Source organism: Anolis carolinensis, unplaced genomic scaffold (assembly GCF_035594765.1).
Source record: "Anolis carolinensis isolate JA03-04 unplaced genomic scaffold, rAnoCar3.1.pri scaffold_7, whole genome shotgun sequence".
In the NCBI taxonomy this organism is placed as follows: domain Eukaryota; kingdom Metazoa; phylum Chordata; class Lepidosauria; order Squamata; family Dactyloidae; genus Anolis; species Anolis carolinensis.
In genome coordinates this window covers 18157320-18176427 of record NW_026943818.1, presented here as the reverse complement: position 1 = coordinate 18176427, position 19108 = coordinate 18157320, and the positions used below count along the sequence as shown (strand labels likewise).

Below are 19108 nucleotides of genomic sequence, written 5' to 3'. Positions count from 1 at the left end.
ACATTGTTATTTCTTTTTTTAAAAAAAAAATAGACAATTTCTCCATATATTGGCTCATTAAATAAATGTAAATGAAGCTACCGCTGCTTTGCAGTAAAAACTCTCTGTCCTCCGCAACCCACCCTGAATCAACATTAATAACTAACTGTTCCTTGTTTTTAAACAGGGCTATTTTTCATCTCTCTGCCAAAGTAGCTCTAATAAGTTCAACAAACGCACACACACAAACCAGAGTCCAATGCCTTTGACAAATTACCGGCAGAGAGCACAACACAACACGGGATTCACTACTGTACTTGCAAAAAACAAATGATTTAATAATAATAATAATAATAATAATACTATATTCTTATATCCCATCCCATCTCCCCAAGGGGACTCGGGGCGGCTTACAAAGGGACCCTGCCCAAACAATATAAAAATACAACAGTAAAAACAAATCCAAACACAGCAATAAATACATCAAAAAAAGCATACTACAACAATTTAAAAACAATTTAAACATGTTCAATGCCATCCAAGTATAATACTTTTACAAACATTTGATTCTAAAACGTGTGTCCCCAGACACAAAATGAGACTGAGAAGCTACTCAGCACGAGATTCTCCTTTGCAATAAAAAATCTTGGAACTGGATAGGTATTATTCCAGCCTTTATATACCACTCTCTCCCTAAGAGTTGCATTATTATTACGTGAGAATTCGAACCCATCTCCTGCATTTGGGGCACTGCGTATGCCTGTTCTGAGTGCTATAATCTCCAAACGTCTCAGGCTGTCAATTTTCTCCTGGTGCTTGATTTGTGCTGCCCGTGTTGTAAAGTGACATTTTAATGACCTTCGTGACCGCAAGGGAAATCAGAGGTATGATAGCGGAGAGAGATAAGCAGAGCTGCAGAGAGGGGCGGGGTGGCCTTAGATAAGTAACATTCCCAGAGGACACTCTTGTCTGTCTTGGGGAGGAGGGGGAAAAGTCTTCTTGCGGTTGCTTAGCAACTACCTTGTGCCACTCACCAGACAGATGATCTATAATCATAAAAGAGGATGAATCCCCATCTACCAGGACCGTTACTGTACCACAAAAGCAAAATGCCTAGTATGCATGATAACAGGAGTCACAGAAATGTATATTTATGAGTTATTAGGTTTTTTTGGCAAAGAAGTTTATTTGTTAATGATTTCAGGAGCCCTTGTGTCTGAAATCTGTAATACAGTCTTCAGTCCCTAGGTGGCAGACTTCCCTAGCCAATATATAAGTTTGAAGTGTTTGAGGACTGCGATGCAGTTCTGACACCACAAGGCATCTCAAAATATATTTTCAGAGGAGAGTCAGTGAGAAGGAGTAGTCTCGAGGAGTCCCTCGAGGAGGTAGGGCAGTATATAAATAAAGATTATTATTATTATTAGTCTGACTACTGGAAAAGGATCTGGAGGACTCAATGAAACTCACAGGATAAGACTGGCTTCTATAATACAAAGGTAGGTGCGTGGTTTAAGGACTGCATCCTCCTCCATTTTTAAAAAAATGGCAGATATGGTTGGAGTAATTTTGCCACATTTTGGTCTCTTTGGAGTAATTCAGGCTCCTATCATTCAAACTTGAGGAGGTTTCCAGAAGCCAGACAGAATGGCTTTACACCAGAGGTTCCCAACCTTTTTTTTTACCAGGGACCACTCTCCAACATTAGTACCAAAAGGGTTACAAAACAGTTTTTGGTCAACTTTACATTCGGTTTGGTTTTTTGAGGTGCTGATTCAGAAAATTGCATTGCAAAGACCACACCAGCTCTAATTTCTGATACAGAACATACAGGCCATCCAATAGTTGCCGTCTGGTCACCCACAGAAAACCATATTTAATAATCTAGAGCTGATGTGGTCTATCCAATGCAATTTTCTGATTCAGCACCCCGAATTACCCCAGGAACAGGCCTAAAAACAAAGACACCAAGGCACCACATGGGAAGGGCTCCGCTTAGGAGGAGGAAGGAGGAGGAGAAGCAGCAGCCAGGAGGCTTGTTGTCGCACATTTCGTTAGTCAGCCTCTCCCCTTCCGACACTATAAGAGGGTTTTGCAAGACCAGTCGTTCTCATTCCAACAGTGTAGTAATGGTGAGGCCGCAGACCATATTTTAGTTCTTGGGGACCACTGGTGGTCCACGGACCACAGGCTGGGAACCACTGCTTTGCACAGTTGGCAGATTATTCGTCATTCAGGCAACTGCAGAAACTCAACTGATTTTATCAAATAAAAAGGACTGACTCTGAAAAATAGACGTTTGATGGAACGAAGGGGGGAGAGAGGAAGCCTGAGAATATGAGCCAACCTGCGAGAAATTACTCCTTTCCCCCATTTCTTAGGCCTCATAAATTCCAAAACAAATTGCCTTGTTTCATGGCACTTACAATTCCTGCTGAAGCAGCCAGCACAGACTGTAAATCCCACAAGAAATACAGATAGTTTAGAAACCTAAAGGAATTCTATTGGCTTTTTCTGGTGGAATCAGCAGTGGCTCTCTCATCACAAGCCATTTCTTCTCTGTTCTCTTATAAAATAAAAACAAAGACCAATTACTGTGACCTACTCCTCCAATGCAGTTAAACATCCCCATACTGGCTGCTCATGGTTGGGGATGCCCACACTGTGCAAACAGGAAAATCTGGAAGTCTTGCGTCATGACTAGTACAAGAATAATGGCCAGAGCTTTCAAAACCTCTCTATGTAACAACAGGTTGCATGAAACAATTCTAGAATTACTAAAATGCATAGTTTTAGATAGGACTAGTTGTGCCGGCCACGCGTTGCTGTGGCTTATGGGAATGCTTTGTTGGCTAGGTGGCATAGCAGTGAATAGCCTTGCAGCCTCAAAGACCTGAACTCTGGCTATACCCCGGCGCCATTGTGGCCAAGGGGGTTGCTAGGAGACAAAATGGGTGGGGCCTAAAGGGGGCAGGGCCTACCCTTCTGACCAGCAACCAGGGTTGAAAATGGCTCTTCCTTGTTCTCTAATATGGACTTTATTTTCCAGGGTTTTTTTGTTTGAAAGACATAGATTGGATGACTATGTCTTTTGTGGCTAAATTTGGTGTGATTTGGTTCAGTGGTTTTGTTGTTTACTCAGTCCTACAAACGTACATTACATTTTTAAAAACCCTGCTGTACTCTTCCAATGTTTTTGGTTACACAGCGCATAATCCTTTCTAAATCCTAGTTGTTCATAGGAATTACAGTCCAAAATCTCTAAACAAGGATGCCCATTGCAAGTTCAGACTCGAGAAGAAAAGGTGCAACAACATATATTTACACACAATAGAAAGCAATATGACTCCACATTGCCTCGCCAGAGAAGGGCCGCAAGGGCTACTTACGGTGCGTGACACCAGCAAGCGTTTGATAGAAGGTGGGGGTGTCGCTGTCATCCGTAAGCGTAACGTACACCCCACCAGACAGCAACCAGCGGGAAAACGTGAAGGCCTCTTTGTTGTACAACAGCCAGTTTCGGAACTTCTCGTAGTTTACCTTTTCGCCCTGCAGGAAAAGAAAAAGGGAATGGGGGAAAAGAAGAGAGTGAAGATGTGTTTGATTTTGCGAACCAGCTTGACCAGTTACTCCTGGGGTTCAACCTTGTAATGATACTGATACATGTAGCTGCCCCTCTCTATGGACCGTGGTAGAAACAGCAATAAATGAGACACATAACAGCAGTTAAAAGCATGGTCAGCTCCAGGTAGTTCTTAGATGGAAGACCATCAACAAATATCTGGCAGCTTGTGGCAGCTTTCTGATTTGCTGCCACTTTCACATGACTGACCTGGACCAAACTTGGCACACATTTCTCCCATTACCCACTTTACGTCCTGGTGCAGTTTGGGGGAGCATGGACCACAGATAATGGGATTTGCAGTACTTTCAATCGCTTCATCTCCCATACACCACTGTTACTCTAACCAATGACAGATCAGGTCCAAACTTGGCAGACATAACTCCCATGACCCACTTTATATCCTGGTGCGGTTTGGGGGAAGGACAGACCAAGCATGATGGGGCTTGTAGTACTTCCACTCACTGGGTGAAAAATTTTGGGAAACCGATGCAATTGGATGAATGGGGAAAAAGTTGGAATACCAGGCTCAAATTTACATATGCAATGGATATGAAAGAAAATTGGATAAAAATATTTTATAGATGGTATTGGACACCACAAAAATTTCAAGATTTTACAAAAAGACATCAAACAAATGTTGGAAATGTGGAGAACAAGTAGGGACCTTCTTTCATTGCTGGTGGACCTGCAAAAAGGCCAAGGCTTATTGGAAAGAAATTCATTACAAAATTCAAAAGATGTTGCAAATTAGAATAGATCTGGACCCAAAATATTTCCTCTTAGGGATGCTAAATATAGAAAAAGATAGAAACAAGGAAATTCTATTTAATTATTTTACTACCGCAGCAAGAATGACTTTTCCCAAATACTGGAAAGATAAAGAAAAGCCAGAAACAAGAGGTTGGATAAATAAGATCTGGGAAATAATGAATATGGATAAGTTAACATATTTATTAAAAAAACAACCAAGGCAGACCGAAAAAACAGGTAGACTGGGAAATCATTAAAAACTATTTGAAAGAAGAGGAATTTAAGGTGATTATTTAACTAAATTGAGTTAGAGGATAAAGTCTGCAAAGCAACTGGGAATGTAAATAAAAGGCAATATGTAAAATAGAGACACTAGACAGAGATGGTTGAGAAAAGGATTGTAAAACTTCTATCATACAAGATACTGTGCAAAAGATGGAAGTCAATTTTATGTTCTTTCTGTATTATTATTTCTGTTTTTCTTTCTTTCTCTTTTTCTCTTTCTTTATCTTCTTTCCTTCTGTCAAATTTTGGTCTTATGTTATTTTTAAGTTGAAAAGCAATAATAAAAATTGATTTACAAAAAAACAAAAAAAAAACAAAAAACAGTTGACTTGAAATCACGTACAGATTGCAGTAGGAAACCTGGGCTTAAAAAAATCAAACTGAGTCTAGGCATTGGGAGGAGGGGGGTACACTATCAAAAATCCCCTAAGAGCACAGAGGATATGTTGAGCTGGAATAAATAGTTTCCCAAAAGAAAGTAATGAGTGAAGTGTTTTTGAAGAGACAGAGGACATCCCTTGAAGCAACAAGACAATACTTGGGCCTGGATGAAGCTGGCTGCTCTTCTCTCCAGCTCAGAACCAGAGCAATTCTTGCCACCAGCAATCCACCTATATGAATGGATTATGCTGGAGAATTCTTCAGCGGGCTTGAAAAGCTACGAGCGCTGCATGATGAACCCTTTGGTAAATAAGCACTCTCCGAGCTCTGAATTAATGGTGCTTGCATATTACTTTTATTGACTCGCCGAGCGGTACTCTTTCAAAGGCATTTCTTTGCTCAACGGGTAAACGCGCAGCAGGGCTGGAGCTCAAATATTCCCCCCATCTTTGCTTTTTTTCCACAAAATTAATCCCTCTTTCATTATGCATTGCATGGCTAGGGCTCACATTTGTTTTTCTTCATTTTGTAGGGAGATTCGACAGTGGCTGGTAATCCTGGGTGCTGAAAGGTGGTTGGAATCCATGCGGCATTGCACTTTTGATCTTGTTTTGAATGTTTCTGAAACAATTCTAACACATATGCTAATGGCATTGTTGGTTCAATTGCTTTTAACAATTCCACTGAATTCCACCAGCAATATTACATACAATACAAATATATTTATTACTTATTTCCATCATTTCTATCCCGCCCTTCTCACTCGAAGTGACTCAGGGCGGCTTACAAAATGCCAATACACAACAATACAAAATAATAAAACATAAGCAATTAAATACAGATTTAAAATACAAAATGCTTGAGCCATTCATCCACAAAACCTTGTACATACCATTGTAATAGCGTATTATTATCATTATGATTATGTTGTACTACATTATAATACCATCAACACTATATGCACATACAATATACTTTTTTTTCATGTCAGGAGCGACTTGAGAAACTGCAAGTTGCTTCTGGTGTGAGAGAATGGGCCGTCTGCAAGGACGTTGCCCAGGGGACATTGCCCGGATGTTTTGATGTTTTGACTATCCTTGTGGGAGGCTTCTCTCATGTCTCCGCATGGAGCTGGAGCTGACAGAGGGAGCTCATCCGCACTCTCCGCAGGTTGGATTCGAACCTGGCAGCCTTCAGATCAGCAGTACAACCTTCAAGTCACGAGGCTTTAACCCACTACGCCACCGGGGGCTCCTATACAATATACTATATTACCAGTATAGCACAATATGATCACTACATATTACCATATTGTTATAGTGATACAGGAGACATGGCAGAATGATGTCTTTCTGCCCCCTCCTCATTCTGACCCAGAATGGCAGCTATTATTATTGTTATTATTATTTTATTGTATGACACAGCAAACAAGATAGATATGCTGGATTTCGTATCACAAAATCACAAGTCGAACACTTCCCAAGCGTTTAGGACTGTGTGATGTATTATTATTATTATTATTATTATTATTATTATTATTATTATTATTATTTTATTATGACACAGCAAACAAGATAGATATGCTGGATTTCGTATCACAAAATCACAAGTCGAACACTTCCCAAGTGTCTAGGACTGCGTGATGTATTTTCGGATGATGCATGCAGATCCCAGTAGGGTGGCCTTTTGCAGTTGGCATATTGTAATTTTGTCAATGCCTATTGTTTCCAAATGACGGCAGAGATCTTTGGCATGGCACCCAATGTGCCCATCACCACTGGGACCACCTGCACTGGTTTCTGCCAGAGTTTTGCAGTTCAATCTTGAGATCCTGATAGCGGTTGAGTTTTTCCTGTTGTTGTTGTTGTTATTATTATTATTGAGGATGAAAATGAAATCAAAGGCATGACACTAAGAAAGGTGAATTCTGCAGCCAAAGCCACATCCTTAGTCCTTAAGGAACTGCAGCCTTTGTGAACAGTAATTATTATTATTATTATTATTATTATTATTATTATTATTATTAGGATGAAAATGAAATCAAAGGCATGACTCTAAGAAAGGTGAATTCTGCAGCCGAAGCCACATCCTTAGTCTTTAAGGAATTGCAGCCTTTGTGAACAGTAATTATTATTATTATTATTATTATTATTATTATTATTATTATTATTATTATGAGGATGAAAATGAAATCAAAGGCATGACTCTAAGAAAGGTGAACTCTGCAGCCGAAGCCACATCCTTAGTCTTTAAGGAACTGCAGCCTTTGTGAACAGTTATTATTATTATTATTATTATTATTATTATTATTATTATTAGGATGAAAATGAAATCAAAGGCATGACTCTAAAAAAGGTGAATTCTGCAGCCGAAGCCACATCCTTAGTCTTTAAGGAACTGCAGCCTTTGTGAACAGTAATAATAATAATAATTATGATTAAGAGGATGAAAATGAAATCAAAGGCATGACTCTAAGAAAGGTGAATTCTGCAACCGAAGCCACATCCTTAGTTCTTAAGGAATTGCAGCCTTTGTGAACAGCTCTTCCCAGAGAATCAATACATCCGTGGAGATCGAAGCCTGAATGCGGCAATCGCAAGATGTTGAGCGGCAAATTGAGAGGCTCCATTCGCATCATCTGCTCGTTTCAAGTCTGGTGATGTGAATTAGGATTTGAAAAACAACAACAACAGAAAGCCTTCTTTCTCCGCGCAGCCAGCAAAGTGGCACTAAGGGCTCTTCCCGAGCATCTCCTAATGGTTTATTTGGCCGCGGAGGTGAGAGTGCTCCCGACTGGTGTTCATAACAACAGGACGGCCGATTAGATGCCAGCGACAGGGGAAGCAACAGAGAGCGCTGCAAAAGGGATTAACATTCTCGCTCTCGTCTGGAGGGCTTGCAAGAGACACCACCGCAAGAGAGACTCTCTCCTTCCGCCTTCGCGGAGAGTGGGAAGAATTTTAATGAGCCGTAGCCTTAAGCCGGCGATAGGCATCCAAGACAGCAACCTGCGCAAGCAGGAGCCCAATGGGGATTTTGTGCTTCTGTCCATTGAGAAAGGTGGAGGGGCAGATTTATTCCCCTTTTCCAAGAGCAAAATGTTGTGTGCAGTTGGATAAGAAGAGGATCTGAACACAACATATGCAGGATATAATCGAGTTCCGTTATCCAATCCACTCTCTTTCCCTACAACTGAGTGATAGCAATCAATTCCTTTTAGGAGTAGCTTTCCAAACTCAGTTCCCTTCTTCGTCCCAGCAATCCTGACAATCTGCACGTAGGACAGCCTAATCCCATTAAATCTACCATCTCTTCTGAGGCTCTGTTTAGTGCTTAACATGCCGAATAAACACAGACTCCAGTTACCTTGCTCACCTACACCTCAAGAAAACCAATGTCAAATGTTGATATTACTTTGTTTTTGCTGCTGTGCTTTGTTTGCCCCTGTAAGTGTCCATGGGAGGAAAATGGTGCTAAATGCAACAATAATTTCCCCAAAGGTTGCCTCCAATAGGTGTCATCTCTCTCCCAGTTTTAGCAGGTAAGAACAGGAGCACATACCTCAGAGAAACATTTCTTGAGAGACTCTGGGACCCTCCCGTCAACCATAAGGAGCATCCTCTCCATCTCTTCGTGGACAACATAGCTCCCAGATTCATTGGAGAACAAGCTGAAAATGTCTAGGCATAAAATAAGAACCAGTTACAACTGGACATCTTCAAACCACAGTATTGGAACAGAGGAGTCAAAGCTAATTAATTTCTATAAGTTTGCAGCTAATTTACATTTAATTTTCTGAATATATTGCACAAGATTTCTCTAACTTAAAATGATACATTTTAATATATTGGGTTTATGGTTCCCGTCCCCTTGATCAGGTCATGTAAGTGTTATTTATTTCTATAATAGTATTTTTACTTTGCTTAATAATGTGTTATTATGTTCGTTATATAATGTTTGTGTTGTTTTTATTATTGGAAACTGCCCTGAGTCCCATCCGGGAGATAGGGCAGTATATAAATAGTTTTATTATTATTATTATCATTATTATTATTATTATTTTCTGACTGAGTCTTTGCTAGCCAGCAAGCAAGCACCAAATGTACTACGACAGGTTGAGTATTATCTCAGAATCCAAAACGGTTTGCAAAGATAGTTAGGCTAGTTACAGCTTTGCTTTCTGACAGTTCGATAAACGCCAATGTTGTTTTATGCACGAAATGACTGAAAATATTGTATCAAAGTAACTTCCTCTTTATAAGGTGCCTATGACACATATGTAAATATCCCATCTCCAGGATATCTCACTGTGTACTTCAGCAAATATAAGTACAGTAGAGTCTCACTTATCTAACATTCTCTTATCCAACGTTCTGGATTATCCAACGCATTTTTATAGTCAATGTTTTCAATACACCGTGATATTTTAGTGCTAAATTCATAAATACAGTAATTACTACATGTATTATTACTGTATTTCAAAATCTGAAAGAATCTGAAATGCAAAACACTTCTAGTCAAAACAGTCCCGGGCAGGATAAGGTAAACTCATTCTGTAATTCAAATAAGAAATGCATTGGCATTATTGTAGCTCAGAGGCAGATCATCAGCATGCTAGTCATACCGTGATAATAACTGTAAGAGTGTCAGTTTAGGATTGGAGTGGGAATATGAACAAGCCCCCAATCACTATGAAAACTCAATGGAGAGATTGGGTTCATCATTCTTTCCCAGACAACCACTTAAGGATTGTTGTGAGGTTAAAAAGTGGGTTGTGATAAAAATCAAGATGGAGGTAAAGATGTATAAAACGTTCAATGCGTACGTAGATACTGATGGCACTTACATTTTGTTTTCTCTTCATCTCGACCCCTTGTCAGGAGGACTAAGCCCACAATCAAGTTATTGAAGTGCAGGCCTTTGGACGTGCCGCCAAAAGAGCAGTAGATGACCTGGAAGTTGGAAAACAATATCATGAGTCCTCTGTACAGTTAAGGACTGTGTCCTTGTCCACTGGAAGTGACAATCATACATCTTCAGCAAATGCTTCAAAGTGCACAGGACTTCACCTACAAACTTTGTTGAAGGGGAAAGTGGCAAGCTTCAAAGACAGGCCAGTGTCCGTTTTGTGGAACAAAACACCGGCACACCCCGAGGGGATATTTTGGGATCCTTTGGTTGCAGAGGGGAGCTGGCTTCTCAGAAAACAACAACAACAGCCAAGAGAGTTCTCGCAAATCTCCTGTTTCAAAACCGCTCATACTGCCTTCCTGCAAGACCTCTGCACATCTTTAAGCAAATGGGGCAAGGTGCATTAAGAAGATGGTGCAATCTCTTCTTAGGCTTCAAATCTATCAAAATATGCTGAGATTCAATTTTAATGAGAATATGTACAAGATTCACATTCAACCTCATGTTGTACCAGAGCGAAAAGATCACCAACTTCCGATCTGGCAGGTAAAGAGACCAACGAGCTTTGAGGTTGTGTCAATGTAGCCTCCAGTTTGAAGGAAGTCATAGCACCACTCTATTCCCCTCTGGTCAAATTTTATGTGGAATATTAAGTTCAGACCGGGTTTCAGAAGGATACAGACGATATTAATAAATAATAATAATAATAATAATAATAATAAATTTATTTTTGTATGCTGCCTCCATGTCCCCAGCTGGGGACTTGGGGCGGCTCACACAGGGAACAAGCCCAATATAATCTCATAAAATCATAAAATAACAATTTAGACATCAGACAACACAATTTAAAAACAATTTAAACAAGTCATAGTTAAAATCGACATACTGTATATACTCAAATATAAGTCTAGTTTTTCAGCCCTTCTTTTAAGACTGAAAAAGCCCCCCCTCGGCTTATACTAGGGTGAGGGTCCTGGTTGGCTTATATTTGGGTCAGTTTATACTTGAGAATATATGGTACATTTCTTATTTTTCTCTATTATTATTATTGGTATTATTACATTTATTATTTTTCTCTATTATTGTTGCTACTATTACATTTATTTTACTCTATTTTATTATTACTATTAATACATTTATTATTTCACTCTGATCTTATTATTATTATTAATATTATTGCATTTATTATTTCACTGTGATCTTATTTTTCTTCTTATTATTATTATTGAATTTATTATTTTACTCTATTTATTATTACTTGTATTATTTACATTTACATTGAAGAAGATGAGAATAATGATTCGATCAGAGTTGGACAGTCTTATCTTAAATTTGAGCTTTATGTAAATATTCAAAAACATTTAACCTACTGATGCCTCTATTTTTATTTCTGAAATTTACCACCCTCGGCTTATACTGGAGCCAATGTTTTCCCAGTTTTTTTGTGATAAAATTAGGTGCCTCGGCTTATATTCGGGTCGGCTTATACTCGAGTATATACAGTAGTTAAAATGTTAAACAATCATCCTGGCATTAAAGGATATATTATAGGATAACATCTGGGCGATAATCAAAACTGATTTAGGGAGTGTCTATTACTAATAGGACATATATCAAATAGATATAACAGGTAGGGAAGATAAATCTGAACGGAGTAAGTTGGAATGTGCCCAGAGAAGAGTGAACCCAATAATCAAAGGTCTATAAACTAGGTGTTATGAACAACGTGGTAGGCAGCTGGGTGCTGGAGGCGATGTTTCAGAGGAACTGGCCAAGCCACCTCTGAGCATTCCCTGCCTTTGAAAACCTTATGAAATTCATGGGGTTAACGTAAGCTTGACAGGCAGCAGGAAAGCACATAATTGTACAATATGACTGTAGGGTCAATGTAGGAACAGAGCTACAACTGTATTTGTTTTCAGGTTTTTAAAAAAAGCTGCCGGAGATCCCAGGTCACTAGAAAATTGTGAAAATTTTAAGGAATGATCATGCGGTGGAAATGTGATTCCTATCAATCCCCGTTTGCTTCCCGTTTACGGCGTGAGGAGCAAGCTGCAAACAGAGAGGTCTTTCAGGACAACGCCACGTGCTCAAATGCAAACGTCAAGCATCAGGCATGCTCTACCCTCAGGGCGGCGTGGCTTCAGTTTTTTCTGTGCTCACACGTCCGTATTTCCTATTTGGACATCCGGACTGCCATATTTCCTTTTCAAACCTGTTTGTTGTCGCTCTGAATGCCGTTTTATAGGTCTGTCCTAATTCCATTGTAGTTCCTTGAGCCTGACTTCAAGAGGGAGACAGCGGTCCTTACACTTTGAAAAAGAGCCAAACATTTGCACTCAGCTTCTCATCATGAGATTTATAAAATGCTGTCTGCACTGGAGAAGAAAGATTTAGTCTCAAAACAAATCTGACCATGCTGAAATTTAATATAACAGCCACACTGGTGGTTCTGGGAAAAAAGGAAAGGATGTGTTCAGTCAAGGGGCTGAGGCATCATTTTCATAGCGGCAATTGTCAAGTTACTGTATATACTCAACTATAAACCAACCCGAATATAAGCCAAGGCACCTAATTTTACCGTAAGAAAACTGGGAAAACGTTGACTCGAGTATAAGCTGAGAGTAGTAAATTTCAGAAATAAAAACAGATGCCAATAAAATTACATCAATTGAGGCATCGGTAGGTTAAATGTTTTTGAATATTTACATCAAGCTCAAATTTAAGATAAGACTCTCCGACTCTGATCAAATCATTATTCTCATCTTCTTCAATGTAAATGTGCTTATGAACCCTTTTAATAATATTAGAGTAAAATAATACATGTAATAATAATAATAATACATACATACATACAGGCACACTGGGTGCCGTGCCAAAAGATCTCAGCTGGCATTTGGAAACAACAGACATTGACAAAATCACAATCTGCCAACTGCAAAAGGCCACCCTACTGGGATCTGCACACATCATCTGAAAATACATCACACAGTCCTAGACACTTGGGAAGTGTTCGACTTGTGATTTTGTGATACGAAATCCAGCATATCTATTTTGTTTGCTGTGTCATAATAAAATAAATACAGGAAAATAATACATGTAGTAATAAATAGAGTAAAATAATAAATATAATAATAAGATCAGAGTGAAATAATAAATGTATTAATAATAATAATAAATAGAGTAAAATAAATGTAATAGTAGCAATAATAGAGAAAAATAATAAATAATAAATGTACCATATATATATAAGCTGACCCAAATATAAGCCGACCAGGACCCTCACCCGAGTATAAGCCGAGGGGGGCTTTTTCAGTCTTAAAAAGGGCTGAAAAACTAGGCTTATACTCGAGTATATACAGTATATGCCTCTTGGATGCTGCGAGAAGCTACAACACGAATGGTTCTTGAAATGCTGGATGTTTTTGACTCTGTCTCTGCATGATGTTAGTTCACCTGCTTCAAGTTAACCTCTACTGACGACAGGCCTGCATGCCATGTTTTCATATGGAAGCACTTTATTCCTCTCAAAGCAAAAATCTTGGCAAAATGCTCCATCCTTGGAGGAGGATGCCTGTTCAATCTCTTCCATGTCCTGGTTTGGTTTCTTCCCCACATCTGATATATTATAGCAGTGGCATAAGAGGAGGCCAGGTGCCAAATTCAACATGTATTTGAAGCTCACCTGCTCCCTCTCACTATGATAGTGATTCAAATCCCTGTGAGGAAACCCACAACTATATATATTTTTTGTTGTGCATCCCACAACAGATTCTGCAAGCCATACAGGCAGATCTATCTATAACTGCTTTCCAAGAGACAGGGAAAAAAATCATTAGTCCATTTCATTTGAGATTAATAGGCTGAGCTTCATTCTGACTTCGCTTAATGGGAGATGCCGAGGTAACTAATCATTCATATCAGAAAAAATCAATGGGTGTATATATCACCAGGTTGAAACTGCACAGCACAAATGTCTCAGATCTTCTGAGCTTTCGCTGGATACAGTCAATTCCTTCAAACTCTTATAATAATAATAATAATAATAATAACAACAACAACAACAACAACAACAACTTTATTTTTATAGCCCGCCTCTATCTCCCCAAAGGGGACTCAGGGCGACTGACATGGGGCCAAGCCCGAATACAAACAATAGCAATATAAAACACAACAATAGACAAAAAACATGCACAATTATAAACATTTAAACATTAGCCAGTAAAAACAAATGACAAGAACGAATAAAAACATGGATTAATGGCCATGAGGGCTAGCAACTTTCCTTCTAGTCTAGAGAATCTATGAATGGCAAACGGCAGGCCTTTCCTGAATGTCTGTTGAGACTAGTGAGTAAAGTTGAAGTGACTTTTGAGGGCAAATACAGTGTTATTTTTTTCTGTAGATATTTAAGACTTTAAATGTTTGCCCCCAGCAACTTGAATCAAGACCAGAAATGTATTGCTAGTATTTTGGCTGATGAAAGGCTATAAATTTTCAGCCGTTGCTCCTAAGTGAGCTTAATGCAAAGGAGTCATCCTGACCAACATCTTAGGGAGGGAGAAAAGCAATTACCTCTGCCACTTTTGGAGGGACTCCATCTCCCAGCACATCCCGAATGAAGCACTGCTGGCTCATGTAGCAGGAGAGGCCACAGGTCCTCTTGAAGGCATCTTTCAGCCGTTTCAGTTCTAGGTCCGTCACTGGAGGAGAAAGAAAAAGAGAAAAAGATTACCTACACCGTGGTCCTGAAACTTACCATCTCGCTTTTCTAGCTTGACTGAGATCAAGGATCTGACTTTGAGAAAGGCATTTTCACACTTATTTATCTATTTATTAGCGACATTTATATCCCGCCCTTCTCACCCCGAAGGGGACTCAGAGCGGCTTAGAAATTAAATTTACATACAATATTGTATTATTACCATGGCACAATATGGGCAATAAATTACCATATCGTACTATATCAATACATTGTAATATTATTAATAATATTACATGTAATATATAATATATATTTAATATTATTATATTGTATTATTAGTATTATGTTGTATTACAAAATAATATTATTAATATTATATGCATATACAATATATTATAATACTATATATTATTGTAAATTATATTGTATATATGTATACACACACATATATATATACAGTAGAGTCTCACTTATCCAACATTCTGGATTATCCAATGCATTTTTGTAGTCAATGTTTTCAATATATCGTGATATTTTGGTGCTAAATTCGTAAATACAGTACAGTAATTACAACATAACGTTACTGCGTATTGAACTACTTTTTCTGTCAAATTTGTGGTATAACATGATGTTTTGGTGCTTAATTTGTAAAATCATAACCTAATTTGATATTTAATAGGCTTTTCCTTAATCCCTCCTTATTATCTAAGATATTCGCTTATCCAAGCTTCTGCCGGCCCGTTTAGCTTGGATAAGTGAGACTCTACTGTATTATTAATAATCTTACATCTAATATATAATTAATATTATTATATTGTATTATTAGTATTATATTGTATTGTATATTGTATTGTATAGTGTAATATTGTAATAATATAATGCTATATATTATTGTAAATTATATTGTATATATGTATATATGCATGTGTGTATACATACATATACATACATATACACACATACACACACTAATACATATATACAGTATATGTAATTAGCAAAGCATGTTACTTTTAGACCCCTTATTCTGTCCTCAAACAAGAGACCAAGGTACAAATGAAATTTCAAAGAAGTAAAAACCATCCTTGCTTTAACAGAGGAAATTGCCAGGTAATTTCTCTTGCCTCCCTGTTTCAAAAGCCTCCCGCTGATTTATATTCAGAAGCCGGAGACATACATACATATATACGACTTGATTTGCAGCCAACCCCCTTCTGGCATCAATTTCCTCACAGACGTATATTTTAATAGATATGGTGGTTTTGTTTACATATTCAAATATGAGACTGATTTTGTTCAGGGCTGCAGTGCATACTTTCACGCATAGTTTCATGCTGTGATTTAAAGCCCCCTTTTAACTATTTCGATCCAGCATTCCAGGGCTGCAGATGTGGAAGAGGAGGCAAACAGGCAGGTGGGAGCTTGTAAATAAATACACTTAATTTATACTCCGCCCTATCTCCCCGAGGGGACTCGGAGCAGAATACAACATACACATACAGGCAAACATTCAATGCCTTTAATACAGTGGAATAAAAATGACATACAAATACACAGAACAAAGGTAAAGGCTTCCCCTTTCATCTCCGGCTTTTTGGAGGTGGTGCTTAACTCTGGCCATGGGAAGCTGCTCTTGTTCCACTTCCAAACCGAGGAGCCTGTTGTCCGTAGACACCTCCTGGTTGTGTTGCTGGCATGGCTGCCTGGGCACCTTTTATTACCTTCCTCCCGAAGCAGTACGTATTGATCTACTCACATGTATGTCATATGTCTAATGGCATTGAATGTTTGCCATGCATATGTACATTGTGATCCGCCCTGAGTCCCCTTCAGAGTGAGAAGGGCAGAATATTAATACTGTAAATAATAAATAAATAAAATATTAAACTGCCAAAACTTCCTGCAGAACATTTTGCTATAGCTTTCCAATGAATATTTCATCGAGTCTCAACCAATTCAACCTAGTTTGTGGCAGCCACAAAAAAACGAAGTTTCTGGAGTAGAACAACTCCTTCCAAAATAAGGCCTGCACAATTAAACAGGAAATACCATTTCCAAACAGTTTTTTTTTTCATATTTTGTTGCATCGTATTATCTACAGAAGTGATGGAGTTTCCTTCTCTGAATGTCTTCAAAAAGAAGCTAAACAACTCCCAGATGGGGATGTTCTGGATGAATGATTTCCAAACTTGTCAATCTGGTGTTTTGGACTTCAATTCCCATAAACTTCAGCTGCCTTGGTCAATGATCAGGGATTCTGGGAGATGAAGTAAAACTACAACAAATACCGAACATTTTCAGCAACTTGGTCATTTAAATTGGTCCAGGTATATGCTCGCTCTGTGCAATAATGTTTTTACTGAGTGTCATGTTTAAATTTATGCTTTGTTTCTAATTTGGAATTTTTATTACAATGAGTATGTTATTGTCATTTTATACTTTTGATATTAGTGAAGTAGTTGTGGCACTGAATGTTTGCTGTTTATATGTATGTTAACCACCCTGAGTCTCTCTGGGGAGAGAGGGCGGTCTAGAAATAAAGTTGTTGTTGTTGTTGTTGTTGTTGTTGTTGTTGTTGTTGTTGTTATTATTATTATTATTATTATTATTTTATTGTATGATACAGCAAAAAAGATAGATATGCTGGATTTCATATCATACAATAAAATAATAATAATAATAATAATAATAATAACAACAACAACAACAACAACAACAACAACAACAACTTTATTTCTAGACTGCCCTCTCTCCCCAGAGGGACTCAGGGCGGTTAACATACATATAAACGGCAAACATTCATTATTATTATTATTATTATTATTATTATTATTATTATGACACAGCAAACAAGATAGATATGCTGGATTTCGTAAAATCATAAGTCGAACACTTCCCAAATGTCTAGGACTGTGTGATGTATTTTCGGATGATGCGTGCAGATCCCAGTAGGGTGGCCTTTTGCAGTTGGCAGATCGTGATTTTGTCAATGTCTATTATTATTATTATTATTATTATTATTTTATTATGACACAGCAAACAAGATAGATATGCTGGATTTCATATCACAAAATCACAAGTCAAACACTTCCCAAGTGTCTAGGACTGTGTGATGTATTTTCGGATGATGCGTGCAGATCCCAGTCGGGTGGCCTTTTGCAGCTGGCAGATCGTAATTTTGCCAATGTCTATTGGTTCCAAATGCCGGCTGAGATCTTTTGGCACGGCACCCAATGTGCCCATCACCACCGGGACCACCTGCACTGGTTTCTGCCAGAAATAATAATAATAATAATAATAATTATTATTATTATTCCAAAATGACAAGAAAGACTAGTTTAACTAACACTGCTATAGATAGAGATTGGGCTTTATGACCCATGAGTCCCCTTCTAATTCTAAGATTTTATGTCCAAGTCCATCCCATGGGGTTGAAGCAGGGATTCCAATCCTGTTTCTAGTCTATCGCTCGGCTTTCTGCGTTATCAGTACTGGGAGCCAAACAGCTCCAGCTCTGCCAAAGGAGGGGATTTGTAATCTCAGACATATCCTCCTTTATTATTCATTATTTGCATAGATTTCCAAGGCAAGTCTCTTTTCCCCCTCTCTTCTTACTACAAAGTTTGCAGTCATTTAGAAAGCCGCTTAAGCAAAGATTAGAGCGCTACCACTCCCTTCCTGCTCCCCGGGGAACCCCAGCAGCGCTCAAGTACTTTCTGGCGCACAATTAAGCTGAAATTCACTATGAATCACTCTGATTCTACACAAATTACATTTCCAGACGACGGGACGTGAAAGACGGGGCTGGCACAACCCTACGGACACAGATTCCCATCAAGCATGCTTTTCTATCGATAATGGGGTGGGCTTGCTGGCACCATAAGCATCTTAGTAGCCACTCTCCTACCTTACACTACATGTTTAGTGCTGACCATGGATGATGGGAGTGGTGCTCACACCTTTTCCCTAGTCCTGCACCAAGCCTTCTAGAGTTTCCTGAATTCAAATTCTGTCCTGTTCTGGTGTTGTTTCATTTCTGGATGGAAAAATACAGGAATTTCTTTATATATCACATGGGTGCCTCCTCCTTGCCGTTGGCACAAGGTCAAACTTGTGCGTAAATACTGTATATACTCGAGTATAAGCCTAGTTTTTCAGCCCTTTTTTAGGGCTTATACTCGAATGAGGGTGCTGGCCGGCTTCTATTCAGGTCGGCTTATACTTGAGTATATGGGTATTCAGAGTTGGACAGTCTTATCTTATTAAAGTATTATTATTATCTTAAATTACAGTTTTATATAAATATTCAAAAACATTTATCCTACTGATACCTCAAATAATGTAATTTTTATTAATATCTATTTTTATTTTTGAAATTGACCCGTAGCTGCTGCATTTCCCACCCTCGTCTTATACTCGAGTCAATAAGTTTTCCCAGTTTTTGTGGTAAAATTAGGTGCCTTGGCTTATAT

The 19108-nt window shown here is 38.5% G+C and overlaps 1 protein-coding gene across 2 annotated transcripts in view; it reads right to left on the bottom strand.

Moving 5' to 3' along the window:
- usp32 (ubiquitin specific peptidase 32) overlaps window positions 1-19108 on the bottom strand; it is a 71895-nt gene that overhangs the window by 38949 nt on the left and 13838 nt on the right. For both annotated transcript variants that reach the window (XM_016996956.2, XM_003226594.4), the window contains exons 2-5: window positions 14507-14634; window positions 9867-9972; window positions 8582-8700; window positions 3369-3528 (exon numbers count right to left, since the gene is read on the bottom strand). In XM_016996956.2, coding sequence (XP_016852445.2) covers window positions 3369-3528; window positions 8582-8700; window positions 9867-9972; window positions 14507-14634 — 513 coding nt within the window. The remainder of the gene's footprint in view (window positions 1-3368; window positions 3529-8581; window positions 8701-9866; window positions 9973-14506; window positions 14635-19108) is intronic.